The sequence below is a fragment of the Xiphophorus maculatus genome, chromosome 7 (genome assembly GCF_002775205.1).
Source record: "Xiphophorus maculatus strain JP 163 A chromosome 7, X_maculatus-5.0-male, whole genome shotgun sequence".
NCBI classification, from domain to species: domain Eukaryota; kingdom Metazoa; phylum Chordata; class Actinopteri; order Cyprinodontiformes; family Poeciliidae; genus Xiphophorus; species Xiphophorus maculatus.
The window spans coordinates 550,870-563,548 of record NC_036449.1 but is presented as its reverse complement, the minus strand read 5'-3'; the positions used below and the strand labels follow the sequence as shown (position 1 = coordinate 563,548).

The window sequence follows — 12,679 nt, the reverse complement described above, 5'->3', positions numbered from 1 at the left end:
CATATACATGAGCATAGCGCAACAACGTACCCTTGCGTGATGACGCAACACGACAACTGCGGGTCCCGATTGCTGCAACCGCTTGTCAGTGTGACGAAGATTGGCACTCAGGTAAGCTGTCACTCAAAATCCCTCTTTTTCCGTTCCCTATCAATCAAACAATCTAGGCCGCACGCTAAAATGCCCCGGGGCAAAGAGCGTGAACCTGGGCAAAACAGCCGAGACTGTTTTTTGAATTGAAGTCGAAGCGATAAAGCTTCTGTGATAACATCTATCTATCTATATGTCTCTATTTCTATATTTTTATATAAATATGTATATAAGGGAGGGGGTCAAGAAAAATCTCGGCGTTTTAGGGGCAGAGGAGGATTGTGCTGAAGTGAAGGGCCAGAGTTGTAGATTAGGCCCGGTAGTGTTGGCGCAGAGGGGAGGGGAGAAAAGACAAGGAGAAGGCAGCTGTCCCTGCATGATTGATTGACTGATGGGAAGGATTTGAGCTCAAAGCAAGCTACCGTCATGTGCTGCTAACGTTTTCCTTGTTCTAATCTATTTTGAGTAGAAAACAAACAAGCACTTATTGTTTTTTCGACCAAAGCCAAAATGAAATGTTTCATATCCCTTGGTCTTACAACTTGCTTCATATCAATCTGCAGCGGTCTTATTTTCCGTAGCCGCTTAGTAACGTCAGTTTTATTTTTTGACACATTTCTACACTTATTTAATAATTAGATCTACTTCAATGTGTTAATATGATGCTGTCGACGATTGTTGGATATTGCCGTTCAAGACTAGCAACTAGCTCACTATATTTAGCATTAGCTGGATCCGAATGTTTTGCATCAGACTTGTATCACAAGCTAATGCTAACGTGGTGCTATCGTAACGGCACAGCTAAGAAAGCGAGTTAATTCAAACTTTGCAGCTTATAGTTTTAAATATGTGCATCCATGTTTGAAAGTAGTGTGTTAAAATTGTCCCTAATAATTACATATATTGTGTACAAAATGTCTGTCGCTAACATCGGGTAAAGGCTAATTCATGGTGGGTGTGTTAACACGGTTGCACGCCAACGCTAACTACATAACTATGTTATTAGCTGAATTATTAAAGGTGTACAGAAATAAACTAATGAATGCTGTGCCTCCACGCTGTCTCACTTTCTTTTTTTCCTTATAACGACCCTTCCACGTTCCGTTTAGTTATTGGAATCAGGAGATTTTATTTAACTTTTAGCTGTCGATACAGTTAATACTTTATCGCAGCAGTGTTAAAGGTTTTTGTATATGGAAAACATATTTTATTACTAAGTTTTAGTCTTTTTCCATATATTTAACCAGTCTTTTTGGTTGAATTTCTAGAATTTTGTCTTGAATGTGGCAGTGGTTTAACTGAACTTGTGTATTGTGTAGGTTGGCCATCTGTCCCTGGTTTCTATAATGCCCCAGTGCTGGCAGTGAACGTGATGGCAGCCCAGGCGGTTTCTATAGACAAATACCCAAAGGGGGAACAGCAGGTGGGTGCAAGAGGGACCTGAGTTTTAATACATGTATGTAAAAACTGTTGCTGACAAAACCTCTGTTAACATTGAAACCAACTTGCAATGTTCTAAACTTTAATTTTATAAGGTAGCTCCACAGCATTTGGATATGTATGGACACCAACGTAACCAGGAGCGCAGTTGTGTAAGAAATTCAAACAAAGTACAGTTTATATTTTTTCCCCTCTTTTGTAAACATTTATGTTGTCAGCTCTTGGTGACACAATAAACATTAATTTAATTCAGAAGTGGGAAAAAGTGTTTGCCCCCTCAAAAGAACCCCACAGCAACATCCAAAAAGCTGCAGTCTTCATTTGCCTCAGTTAAGGTCAGAGGTCATGCCTCCACCATAAGAAAGAGACTGGGCAAAAATGGCATGCATGGCAGAGTTTTAAGATGAAAACCTTTGCTGAATAAGAGGAACATTGAGGCTCTTTTCAATTTTTCAAGAACACATGTTGGGCCGAAGAGCGCTATTCTAACCTCAACATGGCTATCTTGTGTTCAAGTTCTGTTCTTGGTTATTTTGCCTCATGTCTTTCCCCATTCTCTATGCTGTTTTCCTGTTAGATTACGGTCAAATAAAGACTACTAGTGACAAAAAAAGGAACACATCTGATTCCTAAGAATGGAAAGATGAGCCAAAGTTTAATTCTTTGGAATGTGTGTGCCTGCCATGACAGCTAGCATAAAAGTAACACTGCATTTCAGAAAAATAACTTTATGCCAACAGAAAATGCAGTGGTGGTAGAGTGATGATCTGGTGCTGTTTTGCTGCTTCAGGACCTGGAAGATTTGCTGTGATAACTGGAACCATGAACTCTGCTGTCTACCATAAAATTGTGAAGAAGAACATCCGCCCATTGTTTTATGACCTTATAATGAAACAAACTTGGGCTCTGCAGCAATGATCCAAAACACACCAGCAAGTCCACCTCTGAATGGCCAAAGAAAAACAAATTGAAGACTTTGTAGAGGCCCAGTCAAAGTCCTGACCTTAATCCTGAGATGCTGTGGCATGACCTTTAAAAGGACCATTCTTGTTCAAAAACTGTCCAATGTGGCTGATTTACAGCAATTCCACAAAGATGAGTGCCTTGCAAAATTATTCAAACTCTTTGCTATTTTTCTAACAAACTTTAGATTTTTTGTGATTGCCATTAAAATGTGCATAATTGTAGAGAGAAAATGCTATGTAAAATGTTTTCAAACTTTTTAACAAACACAAATGTTAACTAGAAAGTGTTCATTTCCTATGAAAATTCAAGTGTGAATGCTCAATGCTTGAATGCTTTTGGTGAAAATGGCAAAAGTGTTTGAAGCCAACTACCGAAGACTTGCAGAAAGGTAAGAAATAGTCAATTCCGTGTGAAAAACCCAAGTAAAAGACAAAATTAGCTAAAAAGTTAAAACTTAATTTGGCTAGGTCACTAGCATCTAGCCAAAATTAACTAGATCCTAATGATAGCATTTAGGATACCACTAACATGCTGGGTTACAGTGATATATTCCATGCAATGTAAAAAAAAAAACCTGAAAAAAACTGATGTAAAACTTAAAATTTGAAAAGGACAGAAATGTTCCCCTATTCCTTTTGATGAAAACGGTGGGTGAATGAAATCCATGCCTTTTATGGTTCCTTACCTTTAATTTTTTGGAGGCATCGTTTAGCATGGTGACTACAAAAAAATATGCCACATGCAGTGCAAAAAAAGCAATGTCAAAAGCTGAAATTATTCCCAGGTGTTAAACAGCATAAAAGCTGTTTAACTGCCTTACTTCAAAATGGCCACTGCTTTGTGTCCTCCGTGACAGCTCTGGAACTGGATGATTGATTGCCATTAATAGGCAGGATCTAAAACATCCACTGTGAAACACAATGGACATTTTATATTGTAATTCTCAGTTCTGCCACAGGATGGGGCGGTTTCCCCCATGGGGTGAAAAATTCATAAAAAGCTGAATATTATAAGGTTATGAATACCAAGAGATATAGCCGGCATTAGGAGATCAAACTGAATAGTACAAAAGTTGAATGGTGAAAATAGCACAAAGTATGCAGGAGAAGAAGTGCGGTGAAATTTACAGAGCAACCAGAAAATAGTGTTGCTCTTCAAACTAGTTCAATAGTGTGAATGCTGTAGGCATTAACACTAAATATATAACAAGAGCAAAGAGCAGCCGACTGACTGTAGAACCACTCTTAGCTACAGTTACAAGTCTTGACTGTTTTTTTTAAGTATTTTTATTTAATTTTAGTTATTTTTGTAGAAGATGAATAAGACCACCTCAGATTGGATGTAGAGCATCTGTAAACATCAATTTCTTAAATCTTGTTTAAAAAATTCTCTTTTAGTCTCAACAATTTTAGTGAAAGAGTTGGTTTTGTGTTTGAGGTAGTTCTGCTGAATGGTGAATCTCACATAAAATCCCATTAAGTACACTGAAGAGTGAGACTGTCTGGGGAAAACAGGTGAAAAGTCTCAAGTGCATGAAAATTTTTGCACATAACTATCCCAAGAGTTCATGTTACGATTTTCGATTTATTTGACTTGAAACAGGGACAGTATACCTTAGTGGAGATGCCCTGTATCAGTTTATGCCTTGGGCCAGCAAATACAATAACAGGATCCTGAAGTAGAATCTTAGTATTGCGCTTCATCCTCCAGCTACTTTTGACTTACACATGATTTCAGTCTGTATTCTGTGCCTGTCTCAGGTTTTCTGTTCATTTGATTTGCTCTCATTTTTGCTTAATTATTGCAGATTCAAAGTGTGGTAAAGGTAGACTGTGACTCTGAGTCTAAATTTGAAGGGACATTGGTTGAAGTGTCCAACCCGATACCCACTCAACCACAGACACCCATGGATGCTGACAAAGCATCTATATATCGGTAATAAAACCTTGTTTTTATGTATTTTGTGAAAATATTGACTCTTAGGCATCATCCATAGAATTTATTACTACCTGTCCTTGTTATTTTCAGAGTAAATATCACTGCACCATTTATGAAATACTATAATTTTGATATTATGACATTTTGATATTTTTTCATACATGAAACCCAATAACGAGTGCTAAAAAAACAAAGTGCAGTTTAGCATTGTAACTGTTGGTCAATATTCCACAGACATCCCCTGTTTCCCTTGTTGGCCCTGCTTTTTGAGAAGTGTGAGCAGTCCACACTAAGCTCTGAATGCATCACATCAGCTAGCTTTGATGTGGACATTGAGAACTTTGTACGCTGTCAGGAAAAAGAGGGGAAGCCCTTCTTCAGTGAAGACCCTGAACTTGATAACTTGGTGAGTTTCATAGTTTAATATTTTTTTGATAGTTTTGCAGAGAAATAAAACACAGAGCTCAGCTGCCTTTTCATGTTGTCAGTAAAATTTCACAAGAGGCTTGTAAACTGAGTAAGAGCTCACAGTAACAAAGAACACACTTTATTCCATTTTTATCTGTCTTCTGTATATATATATATATATATATGTGTGTGTGTGGGGGGGTGTGTGTGAAGTAGCCGTTAACCTGAGTGTTTGAATAAACTCTGAGTCTGTTTCTAATTTTTTGACACAAGGAGGATGTGTCACTGGTTTTACTGTAGTACCAATAGTTATCTTTGTGTCATTTGCAAACGTGTGATGTGATTGCTAACTTTCTTTTTAGCAGAGTGGCTTGTGTCCCAGCCTTTTAGGTCTCCCGCCTTTACACAACACCCAGCAAGTGTTGTGTATGGTTATTCTAATTTTCTCTTATGCTGTTATCCTTGTTTAAAGCAGTTGTATGAACAGTGCCCGATGAATAAAGTCTGGTTGAAGGTTTGATTGATTACCCCTTCTTTATTTTTATATTTTCATTGTTAAGATGGTGAAAGCTATTCAAGTGCTACGGATCCATTTGCTGGAGCTGGAGAAGGTGAGTGACCTGTGTAAGGACTTTTGCAGTCGCTACATCGCCTGCCTCAAGACTAAGATGAATAGCGAGACTCTTCTGAGTGGAGATCCAGGAAGCCCGTACTCCCCATTGCAAGGCCAGGCACAGAACTTCTCACCTACCAAGACTCAGGTGTGCAGTGTAGGTGCCCAAGCACCAATTTAGGGTTGCAACCACTACGGCTCCACCACTTCCTTGTGTAAAGCTTTGCATAGCATATGTTTTAAAACCAGCCATCTGAGTGGGAAATATTTTGTGTGTGAATGCTTTAATTTCCAGACTCCAACCTCCATCTCAGGCACCCTCAGTCCCCAGGGTCAAATTGTGGTGCCAGCTTCAGCCCTGCAACAAGGGAATGTTACTGTTACAGCTGTCAACCCCACCCAAGTAGTTACAGGTAAGACATTTTCTAGCTTAGTAACTAGTTAGTTTGTTCTTTGCTTGTGGAATAAAACAGTTATTCACAACAGCTCCAGAAGTGAAATGTGCAGGTGAGGCACATTTTACTTTCTCTAAAGCTTCCCAGAAAAGCATAACTGCAGCTACTACTACCAGCACTGATGTAGCACTGATCTTACTTCAGTGAGCTCTTGCAGCACTACACTCCACCCAGAGCCTTGAGCTCAACAGACCAGCCTAAAGCCAAGTAAAGACCAGAGGGGACTGAATCTTCTTTGGCGAACAGTTTTCTTCTGTCTTTTAAGCTTTCTCAGACAGTCGGTCAGTTTAAGTCCAGACTGAAAACACATCTTTTCTCACTGGGCTTCAACATCAATTAAAAAAGGGGGAATGATTTTTGCCCAACTTAATATTATTTCCTATTTTATCATATCTACCTGTGAAGTCATGATTGTTCTGAAGCACTTTGGTCAGCTGAGATTGTTGTAAATGTGCTATATAAATAATTGAAGAGCAGCATTTGGTGCTACCCAACTCTGAAGTCTTATATAATGAAGAATTTTATTTCGACAAAGTTGTTACCATGGAGGGAAAAACAACTGAGAAAGACAAGAAAAATAAAAGGAGTAGGGAATGAAATCACAGGTGAAAAGAGAAATCATGATGACAAATAGGGAAAAAGATTAAAACGAACTGTAATTCATTTCTTCAACTAATGTAAGAATGTGACAAGATTTTTAGGTAATCGCAAAATATTTGTAAATTTCTGTCGTTAAGCAGGTCTTAACTTTTATTCAGAATGGTCTTAAAAATCTTAAATCTGAGTTGGTGAAACCTGCAGGAACCCTATAAATTTATAAAAGCAGATAAATCCAGGAAATACCTAGTGCATATTCATTATTACTCAGTGCTGACTCAATTTTATCAACCAAGTGAAGCACAGCTGTATTCACTGACTTGTCAGCAGCAAAACATGTGACTCTCTGAGTGGATATGTGTGTATGCTTCTTTCAGGAAGTACAGTTTACCAGCCAGTAACAGTCGTCACTCCTCAGGGCCAGGTGGTGACTCAGGCCCTGTCTCCTGGGACAATACGTGTCCAAAACAATCAGGTACTGTTTCTCTGTTTTATCACTGTGAACTAGCTCTGCATTTCTAAGTCATGTCTTCTGGTGGTGGGCTACACTGTGGCATTGCCTGAAAACTAAAAGAAAACCTAGTTCTGTATTAATACTCTTTATTGGCCTTAGAGGCAGATGTAAGGTGTCCAGCAGTATGTTTGTATCTTTAGCGATGCTCTAGTGGCTCCCTGGAGTTTTTTCAAAAATGTTTGAAAATGGAAAAAGATGGGGGTGGGAAATATATTTTTTGTTTTAATATGGTTGCTGTAGGAGGACAAACGTGACAAACATTCTTAACATTTTCCAGTGCTATAAAAATGTGTAGAATAAATATTAAATTTCAACATTTCTGTCAACGAAGATTTGCGTCTTAGCCTGCAACGCACGTTTCTTCCAGCTGGGCGGGGCGCGAGGCAGGTGGGTGTTGTAAACAAACTGACGGGTGTGTGTTGGGCCATGGAGAGCAAAGAGGAAAAGAGAAAAATAGCCGAGGAGAGACTCTACAATTCTTGGACCGAATCATTTGCATTCATTGCCAATGCGGAAGGTTTACCTGAATGTTTGCTCGAGAAGTTGTCAAATAACTAAAGAGTAATTTGGAAAGACATTTCCAGGGAAGGCATCCTTTAAATATGATTTTAAAACTGAATTTATAAAACTTGTGTGCTGTGTAGATCATCTGTGTTCTTTCATGAGATTGCAAGATTTATTTGTTGAATAGTGACTTGACAGCTGCGTTGTCAGTTCATCCATAAAAACTAGTTCTAAAAACTAAAGTTTAAAAAAAATGTCATGATGGCATTCATAGTTGGTATTTGTTTTACTTTTTGTGCAAAAGTTGAACACAGAGGTTGCAGAAAATAACTGACCATGTGTTCTTAGCTTCAGCTACAGTTTCACCAGGACTTGAACCTCTTTAATCACGAGGACAACTCAACAAAAAATAAACGGGGCGTTCTACCCAAACACGCCACCAATGTCATGCGCTCTTGGCTCTTCCAGCATATTGGGGTAAGTAGATATTAATGACACCATATGAATGGGCCATACCTTAATCTTTATTTGTGAATTTTCTATTCTTCTCTCATATAGCATCCTTATCCAACTGAAGATGAGAAGAAACAGATTGCCGGTCAAACAAACCTGACACTTCTGCAAGTCAATAACTGGTTAGTTTTTCTTTTAGTTATTTATTTTCACAGAATAAATTTTTATTTTGTCAGAATATCAATGAGATTAACATTTCTTGTTTATAACAAGTCCTATGAAAAAAACAAGTTCCAGAAAATCACAGCAGGAAACAATGTAGTGTTTTATTTTAAAAATAAAGTACAGCAGGATTTGGAAGAAAGGAAAAAAGATATGATTTTTATTGTGTTACGAAATATGACAAGGTATTAAGATCCTGTAAAATTCCTTTGCATTACTAGATCATTAAAGCTGCAGTATGTAACTGAAAAAAAAGTTTCAGAGTTTCTAAAAAAGATCCCTGGATCTTTGTTAAAACTGTCACCATGTCAAGACAGATAATCTGTGAACAAAATGGATCCCCTTCCTGAGCTACTGTGCGATCTGCAGAAATGAGAAATGGCCCGCACTTATTAGTGTTTTATCAAGTCCAGAGGACCTCAAAGCACTTCACTCTACACTCGGTCATTCACACACTGTGAGCTACTGGATTGTAGCCATAGTTGCCCTGGGACTGTCTTACACAGGCAAAGCTGCTATGCAGTGGCACCACTTCTGATCACAAGGCAGGTGAAGTGTCTTGTCCAAAGATACAATCACAGAGACAGACAAAGCAGGGATCGAACTGGCAGCCCACTGATTGTGTGATGAACTCCTACCACTGTGGCTACTGGCACCCCAAGGCACCTCTCCCAATCAAAAACAACCAATCAGAGCCAAGAGAAAGTGTCTTAGGGCTGTCAATTAGTTTGTGTACGTGCTGCTAAATGTGATGATGGCAAAGAAACAACTTAGAATCAGAATTCCTTTTAATGTCGTTGTGCATGGATAAAGCACAACAAAATAAAAAAAACATCAACTCTCGAAGAAACACAAAACAACCGGGATGTTAAGAATAAGTAAATAAATAGATAAATAAACTAATTAATTAATAAAGATTAGGTTTTAGATGGATTAGCTGTGTTCAGTGCAACAACTCTCAGAGAGAAACTGTTTTTAGTATTTTTGTCCTTGTCTTTATTGCCTTGAAGCACCTCCCTAGGTCAGCATGTTATATTTTATTTTTAATTTTGTCTATAATTGCTACTCAGTGGTGGTTGTTGTGTGTCTTGTCTCTATGCTGTTACTGCGAAGTAATTTCCCTGCTGGGATGAATAAAGTAATTCTATTCAGAAGTTTGAAGAGGTGGTGGCCTCTTCAAACTCTGCAGTGTTGGGGGTCCTTGATGGTGCTGCGGGTTCTCTGGAGGCAGCAGGAACTGTAGGTTTCCTCTAGAGATTGAAAATGTCAACCAATCAGTGTCTGGGCGGTGTTTATGACCCTCTGGAGCTGCTTCCTCTCTGCCAACCAATCAGCTGCCAACCAATCAGCTGCACTGTGGCAGCCGGGGAACCACCATGCCATGGCTCAACACCGACTCCACAGCGGTGCAATAGAAGGACACCAAGAGCTCAGTTCTCAGATTGTTCTCCCTGAGCATTCTCAGGACGTACAGTCTCTGCTGTGCCTACTTCAGGACTGAAGTGGATTTAGCGTTCCAAGTCACATCTTAACTGATGAAGATTCCCTGGATCTTAAAATTTGGCACCATCTCCACCCTCTTCCTTTATAATGATGGGCTGAACGCCTGGTTTACACCTTCTAAAGTCGACAATCAGTTCCTTCGACTTGGAGGTGTTCAAACAGCTTTCCGGGGGTTCCCTGCCCTCAAGGTTCTCCATACTTCCTGTTCAGTGATGGTCTGTCTGTGGAGGCATGTCGGCTGCAGTAGTGGCTCTGCTGATGATTCAGCCTTAAAACGGATCAAGAAATAATTGAGCTCCTCTGCTTGTGAAACGTCCCCAGAGATTTGTTTGGTGTTGCTGGATCTGAAATTAGTGATGTGCTGGACCTCTTACCACACGTACTGGCGGTTGTTGCTGCTGAATTCCTCCTCAAGCCTCTGCTTGTAGTTCCCCTAGGCCTCTCAGACGCCTCTTTTCAGAGAGGCTAAGGAGCAGCTGTACAAGTCCCTGTGTCTCAATCTGAAAGCTCCATTTCTCTCCCTCAGCAGTTTCTTATCCTTTTTCTTCATTAAGTGCTTCAGGTTGGGAAACACCCTGATGTACCTGTCCAGTGTGATAGTGTTAATACAGTGCTGGATGAGTACTGCTGAAGGGAACACCTCCAGTTCCTGGTGCCAGAAAATGTCCCAGTCCGTGGTTGCTGCATTTGCTGAGTGACACCGTTGGGCCAAGAGTTCACAGTCTTTATTTTGGGGGGGTGCTGTCTTCATTGGTTTGTATGCCAGAATAAGAAGCAGTGATATGTGAACAGAGGAGCCCAAATGGGGGATCTGACTGGTCCTGTATCCGTGCTTGATGTTGAAGAAGGCTTTGTCCAGCGTCTTAGCTCCTCCAGTGGCACATTTGTTGTGTTGATGGAATTTAGCGAGAACAACTTTCAGATCAGCATGGTTAAAATCACCCGCGACCACATGCACTGTCTCTGGGTGGTTGTTATGTTGCCAACTGTGCTGTAGCAGAGAAAGGGGAAGGATGTGACCTGCCACACACAAGAATAATTCACATCACTAAGCCCCTGCTTTTGACTCTGATTGGTTGTTTCTGACTGAACTATGTATTTCTGTAGTGAGTACTGAGAGAAGGCAGAGGAGCATGATTTTTTTTCACAGATTATCTGTCTCATACCACACTGTCATGACATAGTGGCAGTTTTAACAAATCAGTAAAAAACATCTATTTTTTTGTAATAAAAGCTACATAATTAAGAACAGTAACAAGAGAGATTAAATATTTCTGCCTATCTGAGGTTTTGTCCTCTGCTGCCTTGAGCAAACCTCAGTTGTTGAACTGTGAGCCTGTCTTGTCAAGATTCAAAGTTTTTCAAAGACATTCATCTGACTTAGTTGACAGAAAGGGTCAGCACTAGTGTTTCAGTGAAGAAAAAAAAGCAGCCCACCATGACTTTACACACCAACTGTTTAAACTGCTGCAAGTGCTACTTAGTTTGTACAATTGAACTACTGTACATCAATTGTTATAATTCCTGTACTGCTCTTTGGCCTTTTGAATTTGGAGAAATGTTCTGTTCTAATACATGTTACACCTATTTGTTTGTTTACCCCAAAAAATAATCTATGCCAAATAGGTACTTTATGGCAGATAGGTACTTTTGCTACCTATCTACCTAAACTATGTAAAAGTAGATACAAAATACAACTTGAAACAGACCCGAGAACATCTGGTGTTTCTAGGTTCATAAATGCACGGAGACGGATCTTGCAGCCGATGTTAGATGCAAGCTCTTCTGAGACCACCAAAACCAAGAAGAAAACTCCACAAAATCGGCCACTGCAGCGTTTCTGGCCTGACTCTATTGCTGCTGGGGGAGGAACTCATCAGCAGGTCACCATGCCTGATGGTAAGTAGCAACCTATTAGGACAAATCAATTATTATATATAAAGAGTCCGTGACTCTTTACATATAGTATAAATTGCACATTTCAAATTTCAGGAAAAAGGTTGCTTTACATTAGCTACAGGTAAAAGACACTATTATTTTAACTGTAGCATTTTACTTACAAAATACAAATCATGGCTAGTAGTGCCCATGAGGAAGCTACCCTCCAAGTAGCTTCATCTTGGAGGGTAACATAGCTATTAGCTGAGCAGATAAGCTCTGAGCCAAGTTGCTGAAATTTTGCTGTGCCCTCTTTCATTCCTATAGGCTTATAGGAATGAAATTATAGGCTTATAGGAATGAAAGAGGGCACAGCAAAATTTCAGCAAATAGGATGGAGAAACACTAAAAGACAGAGTCAAGTCTATCATTTATGGAAGGAGAACAAGTTGATGGTGGCATCATAGGATGCCCCCAAGGCATACAATTCCTATGAAGAGATAAAACTGAAGGAGATCCTAAAGTTAAAACATGAAGGGGGGTTCATCTCATTTTATTTCATTCCCTCATCAAAATTATATCCGAGTGTTGTGGGCGATATCAAATGTTTTTCGCCTTTACTTGCTAGCCATGCAGATGATGCATGTGATGGAGCATTGTCATGCGTAAAAATCATTGTCTTTTTGAAAGACGCACACTCCTTCCTTCTTCAGGCATTTATGCACACCTTGATACTGAGAGCTGATGTCTTTAGGTCACAACTTCAATCATTACAGAGACATACATCCCCTGCTATTTTTAAATCCATAAGCAGTGGGTCTTTACAGCTTGTAGCAAGAAAATATGCCTAAAAATGATAATAGTGTACACCTAATGTATATATATATATATATATATATATATATATATATATATATATATATATATATATATATATATATATATATATATATATATATATATATATATATATATATATATATATATATATGGCAAGGATAACATAAACCAACCAAACTGTAATCTTTATCAAAAAGGAAAGTTTTAAGTGTAATCTTAGAAGTAGATTGGATTGTTTTCCTCCACTAAACTCTAGGA

At 39.1% G+C, this 12,679-nt stretch overlaps 1 protein-coding gene across 1 annotated transcript in view; it reads left to right on the top strand.

Moving 5' to 3' along the window:
* The first annotated feature begins 5 nt into the window (after positions 1-5).
* The window catches only part of pknox1 (PBX/knotted 1 homeobox 1), a 29,794-nt gene continuing 17,120 nt past the window's right edge, over positions 6-12,679 (top strand). Inside the window, exons 1-10 of the mRNA XM_023336425.1 lie at positions 6-111; positions 1,410-1,513; positions 4,304-4,431; positions 4,669-4,840; positions 5,403-5,603; positions 5,751-5,868; positions 6,885-6,982; positions 7,874-8,002; positions 8,084-8,160; positions 11,436-11,602. Coding sequence (XP_023192193.1) covers positions 1,463-1,513; positions 4,304-4,431; positions 4,669-4,840; positions 5,403-5,603; positions 5,751-5,868; positions 6,885-6,982; positions 7,874-8,002; positions 8,084-8,160; positions 11,436-11,602 — 1,141 coding nt within the window. The 5' untranslated portion in view covers positions 6-111; positions 1,410-1,462. The remainder of the gene's footprint in view (positions 112-1,409; positions 1,514-4,303; positions 4,432-4,668; positions 4,841-5,402; positions 5,604-5,750; positions 5,869-6,884; positions 6,983-7,873; positions 8,003-8,083; positions 8,161-11,435; positions 11,603-12,679) is intronic.